At 33.3% G+C, this 18261-nt stretch overlaps 1 protein-coding gene across 4 annotated transcripts in view; it reads right to left on the bottom strand.

Annotated features, from left to right (window-relative positions):
• The window catches only part of LOC132063679 (protein ZINC INDUCED FACILITATOR-LIKE 1-like), a 116628-nt gene extending 99811 nt beyond the window's left edge, over window positions 1–16817 (bottom strand). The window contains exons 1-17 of one of the 4 annotated variants that reach the window (XR_009416439.1): window positions 16427–16783; window positions 13553–13593; window positions 12538–12598; window positions 12344–12446; window positions 12152–12254; window positions 12010–12063; window positions 11776–11838; window positions 11472–11521; window positions 11307–11382; window positions 10411–10596; window positions 9534–9621; window positions 7918–8003; window positions 7731–7838; window positions 7204–7248; window positions 7000–7088; window positions 6656–6699; window positions 6335–6520 (exon numbers count right to left, since the gene is read on the bottom strand). Coding sequence is in view for 3 of the 4 variants with exons in the window: in XM_059456347.1 (XP_059312330.1) it covers window positions 10411–10596; window positions 11307–11382; window positions 11472–11521; window positions 11776–11838; window positions 12010–12063; window positions 12152–12254; window positions 12344–12446; window positions 12538–12598; window positions 13553–13593; window positions 16427–16583 (894 nt within the window). In the remaining variant the exon portion in view is untranslated. Of the gene's footprint in view, window positions 1–6334; window positions 6521–6655; window positions 6700–6999; window positions 7089–7203; window positions 7249–7730; window positions 7839–7917; window positions 8004–9533; window positions 9622–10410; window positions 10597–11306; window positions 11383–11471; window positions 11522–11775; window positions 11839–12009; window positions 12064–12151; window positions 12255–12343; window positions 12447–12537; window positions 12599–13552; window positions 13594–16426 lie in introns of all 4 variants that reach the window. The other 3 variants (XM_059456347.1, XM_059456348.1, XM_059456349.1) reach the window with 3 other exon arrangements.
• Window positions 16818–18261: the final 1444 nt, after the last annotated feature.

Genomic DNA, 18261 nt, shown 5'->3' with positions numbered 1-18261 from the left:
AAATTGCATAGAGTGTAAAAATCCCTATTTTTTCGTCGTGATTCTCGTGGATTCAATCACTGTTTATATCTTAACAACAAAATTGTCATCATTATGTCGAGTGTCAACTGTCAACCATGCAATTGCTAACTATAACTACTAAGTACTAACCCGTCATAGATTGCACACCAATAATTTGTAAGCTATTTCTCCCTCCCAAAATATTACTCCTATTATTTATCACTTTTCAGGATACAAATTCTTATGAACTTTGATCAATATTTTAAGATATATTTCTTAATTATACTGAGATGAGGAGAATTACAATTTATAATATTTTTTTCAAATAACTTAACCTATAAAAAGGGAAAAATGATGAGTATCTTGGGACGAAGAAAATACTTCTTTCTGCCAAGAAAACTTTTCATGATTAGGGACATAAGTGTTTGATCTTAAAATATACAAATATTTTTGCAATATATTGAGTTATATTACGAAGGTGTTTAGTGGAATAATGTCAAAGATTTCATAAACAATTTTGGTAAAATATTCAGAACTTGTCAATCACTCCAATAGAGAAAGTGATTAATTAGTGACACAAGGACACCAACAGTGGCTGCGAGAGAAGACTTCAACGAATGAATAAATAAATACCCCTCACATATTGAATGTTCCCCCTATCCAATATTTTCCGGTGAGAATAAGTAATTAATTTTAAAAATAATAATAAAAAGTCACTAAACTAACCATTGAAACGAGATTTAATCTTTGTTAAATCTTACCTATATTTTTCTCTATATGTCCAAGTTTTGAATCTTTATATATATATATATATATATATATATATATATATATATATATATATATATATATATATATATATATATATATTAACAATTAAAATTAAAACACAAAATTTGGTGGACTGGAAACAAAAGAGAAGATAATTCAATTGCTTATATAAAATAGTGCTTAGTAGTAATTAATAAATTTATATATATATATATATATATATATATATATATATATATATAAAATTTGGTGGACCGGAAACAAAAGAGAAGATAATTCAATTGCTTATATAAAATAGTGCTTAGTAGTAATTATTAAATTTACCAATATATCTTACGACAAGTAACAAGAAAAAGTTTTTATTTATATTTAGGACGAATTCAAAATCACGACTAAAATCATATATGATATTATTTTGATTAAACGTAAGATACTAAATGAAAAAGAAATAATTAAAATATCATAGTAAGAAAAACTGAATGAGAAAAGGGTTAGAGAAATGTGTGTGTGTGTGTGTATACACACACTATGAATTAAATATAAAGATTAAATCAAATAATATTTAAAAAGATTTAATTTGTTTCCTTTAATTTCGCAGAAATGTCGTTAATTTGAGTATATTATATCGAAAATTAGATGATACTTGACATTTTGTTATGATACAATGTACTCAAACAAGCGACATCTCAATTTAACACAGATTAGTGTCTTTTAATATCGTCGCTCGCGCGTACTAATACTAGACGTATTTAGTTTGTATAATAATTAAGATCTTGGCAACCTAGTCCCCCCCCCCCCCCCCCCCCCCCCCCAAAAAAAGAAAAAAAAGTGAACGAAATGTAGCTTGAAATTTATTAACAGATTTTTTTCAAGTAGTTGTTCTACATTATTTTCGAAGAATAGGTGAATGAGACAATAATAAAGAGTTATATATATGTATTTAATTCTAGAAAGAAAAGAAAAAAAAATCTTTATTAAAAATAAAAGATTCTCACCAGAAAATATTGGATAGGAGGGTTATCGTTCCCATTCAATATGTGAGAGGGGTATCATTTCCCAACTCTTAAATGTTAGAGGGGTAAAGTGGGATTCACTCTTAAATATAATGAAGCAAAGAAAAGTAATTTTACAGACCACAGCTCCAACAATTACAAAAGGTATATATGTCGGGCCCTGCTAGAAGAAATGTATGAAACGAAATCCTAATTTAGAATTCAATGCCTCATTTTTTCCTAAACGAAATATGTCAAGTCCCATTCTTTCCATTCTTGGAAAAGAAATATAGGACCCAACACTCAGAGGACAGTAGTAGCATATCAGAATAATCAAATCATTTCCCGTCTGTAAAAAGAGTACAAATGCCCCACCAACATCATTTAGTACTGTGCACCTTTAAAAGGTACCTAAATGACCTGTGGGCTTTTAGTGGCCTAAGGGCGAGATACCTAGGAGTCAGAAACATTTGATATTACAAAAGATGTGTTTTTCGTATAAGAAGATATAATGTACAGAATGAGAACCAAGAGCAGGTGATATTGAATTTCAGGAAATTATTTTAATTTGTTCAAGTTTTTCATATCAGAACTAACCAACTGAACGATCGTGTCTAGAAACTGAGGTGTCTAAATAGATGAATCTTATTGAACTTGGAACAGATTTAGAAAGAGTAAAAATCATTTACCAATCTAATTTGATTCACAAATGAAGCCGTTTGGACATGGTTTGAAATTAAGAGATGAAACCATGATTTGAAACCATATTTGGATATGTAATTTAGATTTCTTAAGTTGTATTTTTTCTTATAGACATAAAAACCCCACAAGTTATGAAAACTATCAAAATATTTTCAATTCTTATACAATCTTACCAAATGAAAGTAAGTAATTACATAACAAAATTAATACGCTACTTGAAGGCGCCTTTCTAAAAAATACAACATCAATTGATCAAACTTTAGTTCAATAAAAAAGAAAATTTAACATGAATAGTAATGTAACTACTCTTTAATATAATCCTCCCACATGGTAGACATAAATAAAGGTTGGTAAATTGTTGGTGAGAGTAATTGTTAAAAATATCTACCAACTTATGGGCCTTTTTTTTTTACAAAATATAAATTTATGGGTCAAGTTTTATATTTTAAAAACTTGAAACCATGGTTTGAAATCCCAAATCATGCCTTTTTGGATGATTTTGGGTTTGAAACCATGAGATGAAATGCATGTCCAAACGCTGATTTCATCTCATGATTTCAAATCGCATGTCCAAATGCCTACGAAATATCCCCATCCAATTTCAATTGGCTAATTAAGTAAAAATTTATTTAAGATATATTACATCAAAATAAATTAACAAGTAAGCATGATACTATACTATTTTTAAATATATATTTAATTAAGGCTTCTAAATCAAATTAGTAAAGCAATATGAAAAAATCTACTCTGTAAAAAAACCTAGGTGTAAAGGCATGTGGTAGCGGGAGAGAGAAAGGGAAAGGGGCAAAATCACACCTTAATACATGGAATAAGAGTTATCCCATAACAAACCAGAGGCTAATGCAATATTTAGAGTTAGAAGGTTAAAAATGTGATTTTTAATGTATGCATTTATACACATAGTTCGAGTCGAAAGTAATAAGAAAAAGGCACCCGGTACACAAAGCATCAACGTGAGATTGGGTTCAATTAATTTAATCTACATAATTTGTCATAGATGCGCCTATGTAAAAAACCGAATATCTCAATTGAATTTTATCTAATCCCTAATCCACAAATCAAACTACCCCTTACTCTAATTTTCTTGCAGATGTTAAACTTTGGGAGATGGAGATGATCTTCTTAGCAAGTGCAACAAATTACACCAAGAGTGTAACACACACCTTTCCGGTGGTCCATCTGGAAAAGTAAAAAATAAAAGTGAAAAGTTACTAAAAAGCGGTTAGATGAAGGTGATGGAACAAGTGTTAGGTAAATGTTTAAAGCAACTCTCCTCCTTGTCGACCATTTACTCCAATTTGTGACTCAAACAAGTGCAAGGGAGAGGCAAAGGTCGTTGTTATAGATGGAGCATGAGAGCCTAATTTCCCCTTGCTTGAGGACCAACAACCTCGTTAGTCACAGCGAACACCAAGGAATCTCGGAAGTATTCCGATACCACTAGGATCAATCATGCCAAAAGCAACAGCTGATAGTAAGAATACAAATTTAACCATGCCTATCACATAAGCATTATGTTCGATCATGATTTCTACCTGGGTCATTTCCAGCCCATCACCTGGGCCTTGACATGTTGGCGTTACCCAATAATCTCCCCCACGCACCCACCCAGCATCTACCACATGCAACATGTTATTCCTTGAAATCGAACATAATCTTGGCTCTCATACCACTTCCTTGATTCACCTTCCTGGGGCCCATATAGCCTTGTTGGTCATGACTGGTATTTTTTTGGGAAACTTACATAAACAGCTACCTTTTATAAGCTCCTAACAATATATAGCTACAAGTTTGTAATTTATAAACCGTAGCTACCTTTTATGTGGTTTCGGCTGTATTTCTGTTTTTTTTAAATGAAGCGAAATACATGTATCATAAAAACAGAGTGAGTAAATCCTTTAAATACACGAAGGAGTTTCGGCTGTATTTCCGTGATTTTAAATAAAGCGAAATACATGTATCATAAAAATAGAGTAGAGTAAATTCTTTAAATACACGAAGGAGTTGTGTATTTCATTGTATTTATATACTGATAATCCTTTTGTTTTCGTTGTATTTAGCTGTATTTTAGTGTTTATTTATCATTTTGTTTTGGCTGTATTTTAATGTATTCGACTGTATTTAAATATATTTACACTAAAAAACTGACGAATTGAAGAATACAGTTAAATTCGACCAAATCTCCAGCAAAAATACAAAATACACTATATTTAAAAAGGAAAAATACAATCAAAACCGGTCGAATCTCTGGCGAAATACAAAATATCACTGTATTTACACTAAAAAAAATTGAACAATACCTCGCACCCTCTCTCTCTTCAAAAAATGAAAGATACCTAAAAGCATTTATGGATAAGGTTGCACCATGGCAAAGCAACAACAATTAGTGGAAAAATTTGGTCAAGGACATACGTATTCAACTGTATTTCAATGTATTGACACTCAAATAAATACTCAAATACATGAAGAATACACTGTATTTACACTAAAAAAAAAAAAGGAATACACTCAAATGCGCCAGATCTGAAAAATACAAGAATCAAAATACATTCAGATCTGAGAAATACACTCAAATCGGAAAATACACTTAGATCTGAGAAAATTCGGTCGAGCCATGGATTCAGGCCAGATACATAGGTGGTGCGAGAGTTGCGGCAAATGGCCCATGTCACCAGCAACAGTTTTAACGTTTCTCTCTCCATAGATCTCCAAAATAAACCTTGAATTTTTATATAGATACATCTTCCACCGCTCGTCGCCGAATTTCCGATCTCCGATTTCTTTAATTTTGATTTTAATCGTCGAAGATCCATTGGTGGAAGAGTCTAGAAGGCGAGCGCGATTGATGAAGGTCGAGTTAGGGATTTCAACAAGTTGATGGATGATCGATATGCCTCAACTAGAGTTACGATACTAACAATTGTTGCACGGATTACAAGGCAGAGAGGAAGGAATGAGGGAGAAGGATTTATTCTCAATGTATTTTTCTCATACTTAAATATATAAGTTACTGGTGCTGACGGCGGCGTTGTGGTAGAAGGAGTTATTCTCAATGTATTTTTCTCATACTTAAATATATAAGTTACTGGTCCTGACGGCGGCATTGTGGTGGGAAAACGAGATCATGGGGTACCGCTGTTTTTTGTGCTGACGGCGCCGTTGAGGAAGAGATGGAGGAGGGAGCGAGGGGTAAGGGAAAACGAGATCTGGGTAGGAGAGGGAACAGATAGAGAAATAGAGGGGTGAGGGAGAAGATAGATTGGTAGGTGAGAGAAAATCAATTTAAAAGAGGAACTTGTGAAATACAGGACACTAGTTACGTGTGTAATTTAAGAAAATATTTTAGCTACAAAAAATAAATAAAATAAAATATAGTTATTATTCATAAATAGGTCTTAGATAGCTATGACAAGTAAATTTTTTTTTTTTTTTTTCTTTTTTTCGGGACGGTTAGTCATGGAATGAACAGGAGAGTCAAATCCAAAAAACTAATCTATTAGGTGAGAGAGCCCACTCAACCTATAAATTCCTTAGCACTTATCTTATAAATCAATGGGGCAACTACCACATAACAGTTGCCTTCAATTAATTAAATATGATAAAAGCAAATAATAGCAATTTGCGTCCAACAGCTCCAACAAGTAAAACTGCAGCACTGGTAAAAGAAGAGTTGACATTGCGTGAAAAGGGATAAATTTCATTGAAATTGAACTGTTTAGAATGAGCAAAAATCATTTCCCATCTAATTTGATTCATCATGGTGATCAAATCATCGGGCAAATTTGCATAAATTGACTAGCGTTACCCACTTCTTTAAGACGGGGTTTCAACTCCAGAGGTACACACAGGTAGTTGTGTGAGTTTAATTCCTATGCTGTGAAGCGTAAAATAAGATACAAAAAAAATAATCATTATAAAAATACATAAGCTCTCCTCTAATTAAGTATTTTGTGTTTCAACTAAGAATGGTTTGAATGTCAGCAACACACCAATTGCCTCAATCACATTCAGCACAAAGAATACCACTTGAACACCTGCATTTCAAGTAGAACACAGCGGAAATAAAGACCGGAGAGAGCAAATAGCATCGGCGGATGCAGTGTATGTGCTATGCGTTCAACTGAACTCAGTTATTTTAACAAAGAACATCGATATATTATGATCATTACCTGGAAGAATGGAAGCGTCGAGCCTTTTTTGTCCCCAAGAAAAGCTGCAAAAATCAAGAAAAAGTGAATAACTTTAGCTGTAGGAAACAGACGTGTGTTTCTATTTCTAAGGCAAAAACCAGGTAATCTGCAAGTTCTCAAGTGCAGACGTGAAACACATTTCAATTCCCCATCCACGCAATCATCAACAGAAAAAGAAGATAGTCTGTCCAGGACAAGATCAATCACTATACATGTTCTTTAAGTCCAACATTCAATTTGGAAACAATGACCCAATTTCCTCTCATTTATTTAATTCTAATCAATTAGAAATTGATAAGTAATTAGGAAACAAGTGAACTCACAGTGCTCCTCCCCCTGCTGGGCCAAGAGCTTTAAAAAATGACATTCCTGTCATGGCGATTCCATTAGCAGCGCCCCTTTGTCGCTGGTCCTGCAGTTGTAAATTATTCAACATCAGAATAAGACCGAACAGAGCATATTCCATGGAAAATTATAATGCTTCTGCAGTTGACAATAGCCTTTTTAAGGGAGGAAAGAGGATTTACCACTGCTTTATTTTGTAATATGAACAACCCCGTTACGATAGAGATCTGGAGGCAATTGAAGTCAATGTCAGAATTTGAGATCAAAATTTTCAATATTAGGACATAGAATAATGTCCAAGCAGAGAACTTCTGCTTCCACGTGATTGGTATATTATAAACTTGAGACAAATTACCAGCTCAAAACTCAAATGGCTTTTTTTTTTTTTTGGTATTATTTTCCTAAAGAAAATTTACTGATTTGGAAGATAGACAAGGCTTCTTCCTATTTAACCAGAGGTGAAGCATATCGGACAGTTCCAATAAGATCTTTTTCCCAACAAAACGAGAAAAAGAAGTCCTCGATTCTATTAAGGCGTTGACTACCAAGTGGTTAATTAAACTCCACTGCTAAATGCACTAAAGAGTACAAATTTCACATTCACTTCCATAGTTAATGCATAATCTTGATTATAGTGTTGCACTTTGTATGCACATAAACAACAGATTGAGTGGTAAGAAAATTAGAGCACCAGAGAAAAAGCACTTACAGACAAAATATTCTTCATCATGGATGCAAAATTCATCAGCACGGAGAGGGTGATCCCAGACAGCATAGCGATATAAGGGTAACTCGTAAGTAAGAGAATTGACAAAACCTGATCATATTACAAGCCTTTCAGGATGCCTGGTCATAGAACTCAAGAGTTTAACATACTGTACAAATCAAGTGCTTACTCCTGCAACCCGAGCAGTCATGATAGGGCCAACATACTTCGCAACCGATGAATAGAAAGTTAGTTGAAAGACTAGAAGGCCAAACCCTGAAACCACCACCATTTCAGTATCCAACATTGTATAATTAAATGAAATGATAAGTATTCTCATTCTGTGTATGTCAAATAAGGGGTGGGCATAAACACAGAAAACCGAAAAACTGGACCGAACCGAATTAATTCGGTTTTTCGGTGTTTCGGTTCGGTTTTTTTTTTTTTTTTTTTTTAATAACAAATTCGGTGCTCGGTTCCGGATCACCGGTTCTTCGGTATTTCGGTTAAACCGAAATTTTACTGCATGATTTTTACAACCGAAATTGTTTTCATGTTTTGCTGCTGCTGCTTGTTTATGGCAGCAGCCATAAGCTACTGATTTTGTTTAAGGCTGCTGCTACAGCTGCTGCTGCTGCTGCTGTTTGTTTAAGTTTAAGGTTTAAGCTACTGATTTTGCTTAAGGCTTGTTTAGATCTCTTATAAGTTCATGTGAAAATTGAATTATTAAAAATACTGTATAGTGTATATAGTGGAACGGGCCAATTTTTCATCCAACATGCCACCACAATTACCGAGGCATTAGATTGAGTCATCTTAATTTAAATTCACTTGCTTTGTGAAGCCTTGCTTAAGGCTAATCTAGTCCTAAAGCACATTATTTGGTGGTATATCTCCTTCTCTACAAGGGTATTGAAGGTGAATAGCATCAAACTTCAGTATACCTGCTTAATATGGTCTAATCTTGGCTTAAATAATTTTAGAAAAGATACAATGCGTTTTAAATTGGAAGTAAGAAGTAATTACTTCAAACTGTTTTTATCTTGGACTTCTAACTATTTTTACAAGCAGAAAGCCGAATTAGAAAAACCGAAACCGAACTAATTCGGTGCGTGTTCGGTGTCCACTTTTAAAAAACCGAAACCAAAAAACCGAACCGAAGAACCGAACGCCCACCCCTAAATTGATCAGCACAGGATTGAGATGCTTTCACAATAAATTTCTGCCTGAGATAATTCCTCTATATATTACAAATCTAAAATCCTTCACTCTGCTTGACCTTCTAAGAGAATGTTAATGTTCTCGTTATGTAGATGTGCTCTAGTATGCTTTTCAAGAACGAAAAGAAGAACAAAAAATCCAAATAAAGACCATTCCACAGAGATATTGGCATAAGTAACCAATGACTATGAAGACTCACATGCTCTGCAATCGCAGCCAACAAAGAATTAGTTTCCATTTTGGTTAAAAGACTTTAATATAGAGAAATATTCCAACTGGAGGCATAAGCAGAGAGAAGAACTAACAAATAACTCTAATTAATAAAGCAGTCATCATAAACCTAAAAGTCGGAACAAAAATGCTTCTGAATAATACTTTATGTATTTTACTATTTAACTTGTTGGCTTTAATCGGTATTAATTTGACCATGTGATGCATTGCAGTACGGCAAGCGCTTCTTCCAAATCTCATTAAGAGATGGAGAATAGAAAAACAGAAACAGTGAAGAAATGAATTCGTAAGAAAGGGAAAATAAGGTTCATCTGCCAATTAAAGAATATAACTTGTGAGAAAATTAGCCTTCACCTGAGATCGATAGTATTTCACCAACATCAGCAGTTGAAAAGCTTAAGCCCCCAAACTTTCTGGGGCTCACAGCCCATAATGAGAAAACCTGTAGAGGTAAATAGGTTTGGAATGATGTAATAAATTGTTTATGCAAATGGCCCTCGGACCTGAGAAATGAAAGAACTAAGTGTTTCCTCAAAGGAACGTCCGCAAATTTGATCAATTACTCTTAGCATGATACGTATTAATTATGTTCATACTAGTGGGAATTCCAACAACCTACTAACAAATTAAAGAGAATACATTTGTGTTTTACAGCTCTTTATAACAAATTATATATAAATGGTAAAGCAAACAGTGGATGTTGGTAGAAGTCTTAAGTTTCCCATTCATCATATACCCCTAAAGATGCTACTAATATACGAAGATATCAGACAATGACTACACAGAACCAGGTAGTTGGCAACTTCAACAGATAAAAGTTGAATGTGAGAATTTAGCGCTTCTACTTTCAAAGATACCAAGAAGGCAATAGATTACAACAAAAGGCAGGGCTGAAAATTGGTAATGGAACAGTATCCATTGTTGTTGCTCCTATACCCTCCGGATCAGCAACAAATAACATATATATTCAGCTTCTGATCACCAATGAGTTTAGGATTTGTATGAAGAAGGCACATATGCAGAATTCTAAAAACGAAAGTTGTTTTGTTGTTGATGAGAGGACACATTTACATCCGTAGTTACCATGCAATAGAAAGCAATTGAGTAGATATCAAGTTAAAACGTAAACTAAAATTGATATTCCTAAACGAAAGAAAGTTGTTTCAACAAAGTAATTTCTGTCACAACGTTCAATCAACTAGATGTCAAACCAGAGATGCATATGGTATACCTCTGAGTAAGCCATATCATGAAGAGCGAAGACACAGTATATTATGATAGATGACATCAATGGCCAGTTCTTAAAAAGGTTTTCTTTTGGGGTTGATTCATTTCCTTCTTTTGTATCTGATGCAGCCTCCAGAGACTTGTAAGAATCTTGAGGCGGTATTTCTGAATCATGGTTATGTAATGTTTCCTGCAATTCATGAGCTGCAGGAATGAAATTCTGTAATCTTCCAGTTCAACTAAACCTGTGAAACCAGAGAAAATAGGGGACAAAGCAATATGGAAAGGAAAAGAGAGAAAGACGCACGGATTAATGTGGTTCGAGAAACAAGTATTTGTAGGTAATATGAAGAATTGAATCCATAATAATTAGAGTTCCTTCAACCTCAAAACACCAGAAATGAACCCTATTAAAGCAACTCTGTCTCCTACACAATATGGTGCCAAATATGTAAAGGCAACAAACTTCCCACTTAATCCTCAGCTTCCCCAATTAAGGCTTAGTTTTCCTCTCACAACAGGTTGTTTGACCTCAACTCCAACAAGGAAAAAAGAAAAGGACAAACCTCAATCTTTCTAGAGTTCAGTTTGAAGTGCAATTAGAACTGCCCCTACCCCGTCCTGCATCAACTAGTGGACCAAAATTTGAAAACAACTCGGAAGGATTAAAAGGAAAAAGATGGCAAGACAAATCTCACTCTCAGCAACATTGCAACAATAAAGTAATATGGATATCTGAAACGATATACATAATCATTATCCATTAAAAACAGTTGCGCAAAATTCATTTTTTCTCAGGAGGTGAAATACTAATTCTTTAGTTGTAAACTGGAAGGGAACAAGATTTGACAGAAACAGTGTGTGTCTTGAGAAGGAATTAACATAATCATGTAGATTTACCGGCAGCCAAAATGAACCAATAGCCACGACCAAGGAAAAGATTGATATGCATAGGCAAGGCAAGAAGTAGGGAAATCTGCAGAAAAATGTCAAATGTTGGAGCCAAGGAGCACTTCAAGCAACAGACGAAGATGTATAATCATGAAAAGCAAGAGGGCAAAATACCTCCCAAATATAGAATCCTTTGAGAATATGGCTGGATATTTCTCTGCAGGCTAGGGAAAATACGAACATTTAGAGAACAACCATGTATGTTGTATTAAAGCTAAAGGAAATTTATGAAAATTTCCTCAATTCTCTTGCTAAGATTTGCAGAGAATACTAAAAATAGAAACGTGATGAATTCTAGGTGAAGAAATTTTTCTACATTCAAAAAGATACATCTTACAATTATGTCACAAGGCGACTAACTCTCTTACCCTAGCAAAAGGAAGGAATACAAAAGGTATATGGCTAAGTAAGAAAGTACCTGTGCAAGAAAGCCTCCTAAAGCTGGGCCAATAACCAATCCAATGCCCCATGCTGTACTAATCTGAATGATTCAAACATATAAGAAAAAAATAAAATAAAATCAACAAAATCCACCATGTAAATGGTCATTCAGAAATGCGTTATTGCCACTTCTTCTGTCGCTCTTAGATTATGTATAATTCTGCCATATGTTATGAGTCATTTGCATTACTGAGAAGTAAGGACATATCACCGTTGACATTCCTAGTGCTTGATATTCTTCACGAAAAATTTCAGCAGCATATGCCTAAACATGGAAGGTAAGTATATCAACAGACTTAGAATAGCTAAGAATGCAGTACTGAATCGTATGGTGGTACTAAACTGATATATACCTTTATTGGTCCAAGCAAACCATTTAAACTACCGAGAAGAAATCTTGTTATGACGGCCATCCAAAAGTTGATACTAAGACCAAAAAGAGTATTGAAAACAACCCTGAAGCCAAATTAAAGCAAAAAGTATAAACTTATTGGCACTGAGATGAATGAAATCTAAAAGTATTTTTCCATAAAGATTAGACATACACTATAAAAGTACCGAAAATTATAACCGGTTTTCGGCCGTATCGGTCAGCCACGACTCCCCAAAAGGCAGATGTTAAAGCTCTTCCAAACATAAATGCGGAACCTTCAGTATTTAAGGAAATGTATAAGCATTATTGAGAGAACTCTATGTGAATATATATCAAGATACAAATCATGGCATGAAATAAGCTTACCTACATAACCTGCATAGGAACCAATATCTTCCTCTCTCTTGGCAATGTGAAAGTCCCTTATCTTTAGCATGAACCAAAATTAGTAAGTCAATGGGTTGTCACAATATAGCATGAATATTATCTTCACAAGAAGAAGGGTCGTGCTCCGTGTGACAAGTTGTATACATGCAAAATGTGGTACTTCCGAAAAACCTAAGATTTCAAGCTTAGTATCAGATTTTTACTGTTGAATGGAAATAACGGTAGTTAAAAAGTATAGCTATGCAGACAACTTTTATGCAATCCAAAAAAGAACAAAGGACAGTAATTACAAGAAGCAGAATCGACAAGGTTCAAGGGCAGAGGTTCCAAATTTAGATTTCTCTGTTAAACATGTTAACAATTACATTACTCTTAATTAAAACTCTTAACATTCAAAACCAGTAAAGCTCTTGCAAGGCGGAGTGCAAGGATGTAAAAACCTTTGAGTTAAATGGAAATTCATGGGTCAAACATCTAGTTCGTTTAGAAAGCCAAATCAAAACTGGAAGAAAGACCAGGGGTTGTAGAATGGGTGTCTTTTCAAAAAATGTGCAATTTTTGGCTGAAAAATTCCACTAGTGCATAACTTTTGTCAGAATTCCGAAAATATGCAGAATGCATAAGTGAAATGTGATTTACATGCTTAAGTTAACTGAGGTAACGGATCGTCTAGGAGATGACATAAGCTTAACAATATCAATCAAATCAAGCCAAGCCAACATTTTAAGAAGGACCAGGGATTGTAGAGCAAAAATCTATTCAACGACATTAAATGATTGTACTCAAAGCTAAAACTTATCAGCAAAAGCTCCAGTGAGTTGTGAAGAGACCATATTCTTACGACTATGAGGCTGATATAATCTGAATGTTTTTCTTTAAAACTGACTGACCATACCCAAATAAAAATAAAACTGGGTTGCAGACTTGCAATTAATCATGTGTATTATGGAAAACTTGAACTAAAAGGACAGACCAAAGAGTTGAGAGATGTTACCATGAAATAAAGGAATGGAAAGAGAGATGATATTGGAAGTGCTGATCAGAGTTGAATCCATGAAACAAAAAGGAAAAAAGAATCATCAGACTGAATATCAACAGATAAAATCAAAAGTAAAATCCTCTAATAGTCTACAGCGATAGGCGAATTGAGAATTGATCCTTGATCCTCTGGACAAATAGCTTAGCTTTCAACCAAGTGCACCGTTAAGTCTTTTTATAGCATGGGTGTTAGATCAATTTTAAAAAATATGTATACAAAATATCTAGTTTTGCGGAAAGACCACGTGTTCACGTGCCTCATAAAACACATAATATATTCGCCCCAGATATCTACAGCAATGAAGCAAATCTAGGACTTCAGCGTACGAAGTAAAAAAATTGAAAAGCTCATATAGACTTTACACATGAAGCTTCAAAAACGTAATATGATCATGGTGATTATTTGCTGTAGTAACAAAGCATCAGCCATTTGATTGACCTTGCACTCACTAAAACATTTATGATTCATTTGTCCATTTGAAACAAGGTACTAATATAGTCTCAGAATTACAGGGGGTTGGAAGGGTTCAAACTTCAAATTTATCTCTACACTATTCAAAATTGCTTAATTTTACCTAATATTTCAATCTATTTTATACTTTTGCCCCTAGTAATTACGTCTTATATTTGTTCTTACCATTGATGAACTCCACCTGTAATGATGGAATCGACATATCCAATTTTTACGATAAAAATCTGATTTTCCAGCTTTTTATGCTTTAAAATTAGTCTCAGTTGGGAACTTTATTAGGGAATCACGGGGGAAAAGAAAAAATTCCTCACGACATGAGTACTATTAGATTAAGAGTTTAACAAAAAAAAAAAAAATTGCTTAATTACAAATAGTACAGAGGTAAATTTGACATTTGAAAAAAATATGGCGTGTGAAATTTTTCGGTTTCAAATATCAAGAGAGCAATTTAAACTTCTTGGTAATAATCAAAGGTAGATGAACTCTTTTCATTTAGCTTCAACTTTTTGTTATATATTGTAAAATGTCAAATTTTGTAGATTGGCTAATGTGTTTTACCGGATCAAAGTATAAATTTACAACATACTGATTCTCATTTATTATCTCAATAGTGTGAAATGATAAGATATTCTATGTTACGAAATTGAAAATACAATAAATTTTGCAAACGACAATATAACAATTTGATGACGATTCACCTAATAAAATGTGGAATTTTACGTGTACATATCCTTATAATATGTTAAAAATAAGAAAAAGTTGTGTAAAACTATAAATAGAATTATAATCCCAAATCAGATGTAGGTTTCTTTATGTTATTCTATCATTAGAAAAAAGAGTCGTGTTTTAAAATAAAATAAAAAAAATCATACATCATAATGCTGAATGATTATCAAATCAATTTTATGGCCAAGTGATCTTAGAATTGGTAAGTTCGACCATCATAGCATATGGGATAAAGTTGAAGGGAATTCGCCTACGCAACAAGCATTTCAATTTGATCCACGTTAATCGTTATGTGTTACAAAAAATAGTTCAAATTTATCTTCACTAGTGGCCAATGAAAAGGACAATTATAATCCTACAACTCCCATTCATTTTAACATAATTTTATTTTTTCTAAAATTTGGCTTTCATATATTTATTTACCCTCACTTGTAACAAGCGATTTACAATAGAGGCATGACGAAAAATACTCATTAGTCTGAGATCTTAATTGCACATGTACACCAATATTAATTATATGTATACATCAAAAAGATATATGGTTGAGTTATACCATAAAATTTTAAGGAAATAATTGTAAATTTCTAAAGATAATGTATATTAACAAAAAGGAAAACGACACACAATACTGACTAGACCAACTAAATAAAACAAACACCAGAAGCTAAAATGATAGTGTACATAGACACTTTTTAGGTTGCTTTTGTAATCTCTGAAAAATCGTTTCCGTTGATTTTTGGGGTAATATGTTTTAAACTTTAAGCAGACGATTTGGTTAGAAAAGCTTCCAAAAACCTTCATAGAAAGGGCCCTTGTATTTAGCCATCTTTTGTTTTTTGGTTACCTTTATCAAAAGAAAATAGTTAGAATGAGCAATTAATAAATCTTTGAAATCCAATGTTACTTGCAAAGTGATGCTAATCAGATAAGAAGTTTTCACTTTTCATTTAGAAGGGAGTAGTATCATATCCTCATCTTAAAAGTTACTGACTCTGTCCCAAAATAAATGTCATCTTAGAAATTTCAGTAAAAAATTGGCAAGTGTTTTCAATATTACTCAATTCTCAAAAAATATAAGGTGGTTTAGTAAACTCCACATTATATTTATTGATTTCTTAATGAGCTTGATTTTGCTAAGGCGACACTTATTTTGGGACGGATTTAGCACTAATAATGCCGTTAAGAGTAAGATAATTAATGAGAAGATTAATGTTAAATTACCAGAAATGATGATAGGAAAACTGTTACTTACTTCTCCACCACATAGAACCAAATTTCCAATAAGAAGAAAATCGAAAAAAGAAGAAGACACAAGAGCACATATTAAGGTGGTACTTAAGATTTGGCCATTTTCTTCTTTTTTTCAGTTCACCGCAAAACATGGTATCACTAAGAAATTAAACGAAGATGATACACAAACCAAAAAAAGAAAAAGAAAAAATACTTACTCACGTCCTATATTTAATCAATCCAATACTTATATCACTAAATCATAATTTCATAATCAACACACGATCAAACTTTATGTTATGACTTATCTTCATAAATTAGCATAATTTGATGTAAATATAGAACACTAATAGTAGTAAGTTTTTAGTGTAACAATGAAATAGTGATCGATGGGTAATTTACCTGTGCCAAGCACAATAAACCACATGGTGAAAAGCTCCTTAATGGGCAAACCAGTTTGGGATGCCTTGTGGAGTTCCACCTTACAACCCGGACAATTCTCGTAATAGTGTTGCTCTTTCTTATTCAACAACGTCTCCTTTATATCTTCGCTTGCCATTTTTATACAACTCTTAGTTACAGAGTTTTCAGGAGGAGGAGAAGTAGGAGGAGGAATATATAAGGGAAAATGAAAGTGTTATTCTCTTCGTATATCTCTCATGCACCACATCTTTCTTTTTACCTAGCTCACTTGTTTAATTCTATATGGATGACTATGCGACTCTCTTATTTATAACTCGTGGATTTGCTCTGTTTCTATGAGACCACTATTCAATCATTGCTTTTTAAGTGTAGTTCTGAAGAGATCTAAAATTACCTAAATCTGAAAGCTATTTTAATTTATTTTTTATTTGTCTTGATAAAAATGTCCTCTTTTTTTTGTCTTTATACACATTCAATTGCTCTTAAATTTAGGTCCATCTTGTGACCCAATCTCAGCTACAAATTGGTCTAGTATAGTTCATTCGTTGAACATTTTCTCACTTTAATCTCGTGGGAATCATGCCGGGCATATTTCTGCAAGGTTTCTTTTTTAATTTGACAACTAATTCATTCCAAGTTTCCTGGTATATTTAAGACCACATGATTAATTGCCATTTTAATATATTATACACAGAGGCGGATCCAGAATTTAGAAGTTTCGGGTGCCACACCGCTATGAACAGTAGCATAACATATGAACAGTAGCGCGCGTACGCAATAATTTAAATAAGCGGTCTCAATATTTACATAAGAGAAGCAATAAATAATATTTTTCATCAAATTTGTAAATAGGAAAGAGTCTACTGTTGGTTTTTTGTTGAGTCTCCATTTAATATTTATATTTCTCTTACACATATACATATATACACAAACTTTCAACCAAAACGACCGAGTGTCGTGCCACCCTCACCCATCAACATACAGTGGCGGATCCAGGATTTTCACTCAAAGTAACTAGACCTAAATATACGAAAATGTTCGGGGTGTTGGTTTAGACCTAAATATACAAATATACGTAATATATGTTCGGGTGTTCAAAATCCGTTAACATAGATCCTACTCCGATTATATGAATCTTTAATTTAATATCATATTTTTTAAAAAAAACAAAAATTCTTCCTAAATATACACTCAGTTCATACTTCTTAGTAGGCCTGTGCACAGTATGGATTGATTCGAAATTCCGACCCGATTTGACAAATTCGATTCAATTCAATTCGATTTTCAAATTTCAGTTCAGTTTACGAATTGTTTAGTGTGAAATATCAAATTCCCGGTTCGATTCCGATTTGATATAAGTTCAAACCGAACCGACCTAACAAACCGAATTAGATATACCGTATATATATATATATATATATATATATATTCCAGCCCGACTAGCCCGATAATTTTTCGCCTTTCATTCAATCCTTAGCCGTAACATGTCTCTCCCATTCTCAGTGAGTTTAATATCAACATCTGGTGGTTATTGTTATTTCATGATTACTGGTTATGTTTATTTCATAAGTAGTTGTTGTTTAAATGGCGAAACCGAACAAATCGATTTATTTGATTTGTGTAACGAATCGTAGTAATCAAAAATCAAATTAAAATGGATCGAGGAGTATTTCATTTATAATTTTAAATCAGTTCATACTTCTTACTTCTTACTATCATCAAGCTGCTACAACATTCTTTTTATTTTTTTAAAGGTTTGCTGTGGGCAAACTCCTTAGGTAAACAATAATTCCTGTGCAAGTAACATTCGCCGA

Source organism: Lycium ferocissimum, chromosome 7 (assembly GCF_029784015.1).
Source record: "Lycium ferocissimum isolate CSIRO_LF1 chromosome 7, AGI_CSIRO_Lferr_CH_V1, whole genome shotgun sequence".
Classification (NCBI taxonomy): Eukaryota; Viridiplantae; Streptophyta; class Magnoliopsida; order Solanales; family Solanaceae; genus Lycium; species Lycium ferocissimum.
Note: the sequence above shows the minus strand (reverse complement) of the source record. Positions and strands in the feature narration are given on the sequence as shown.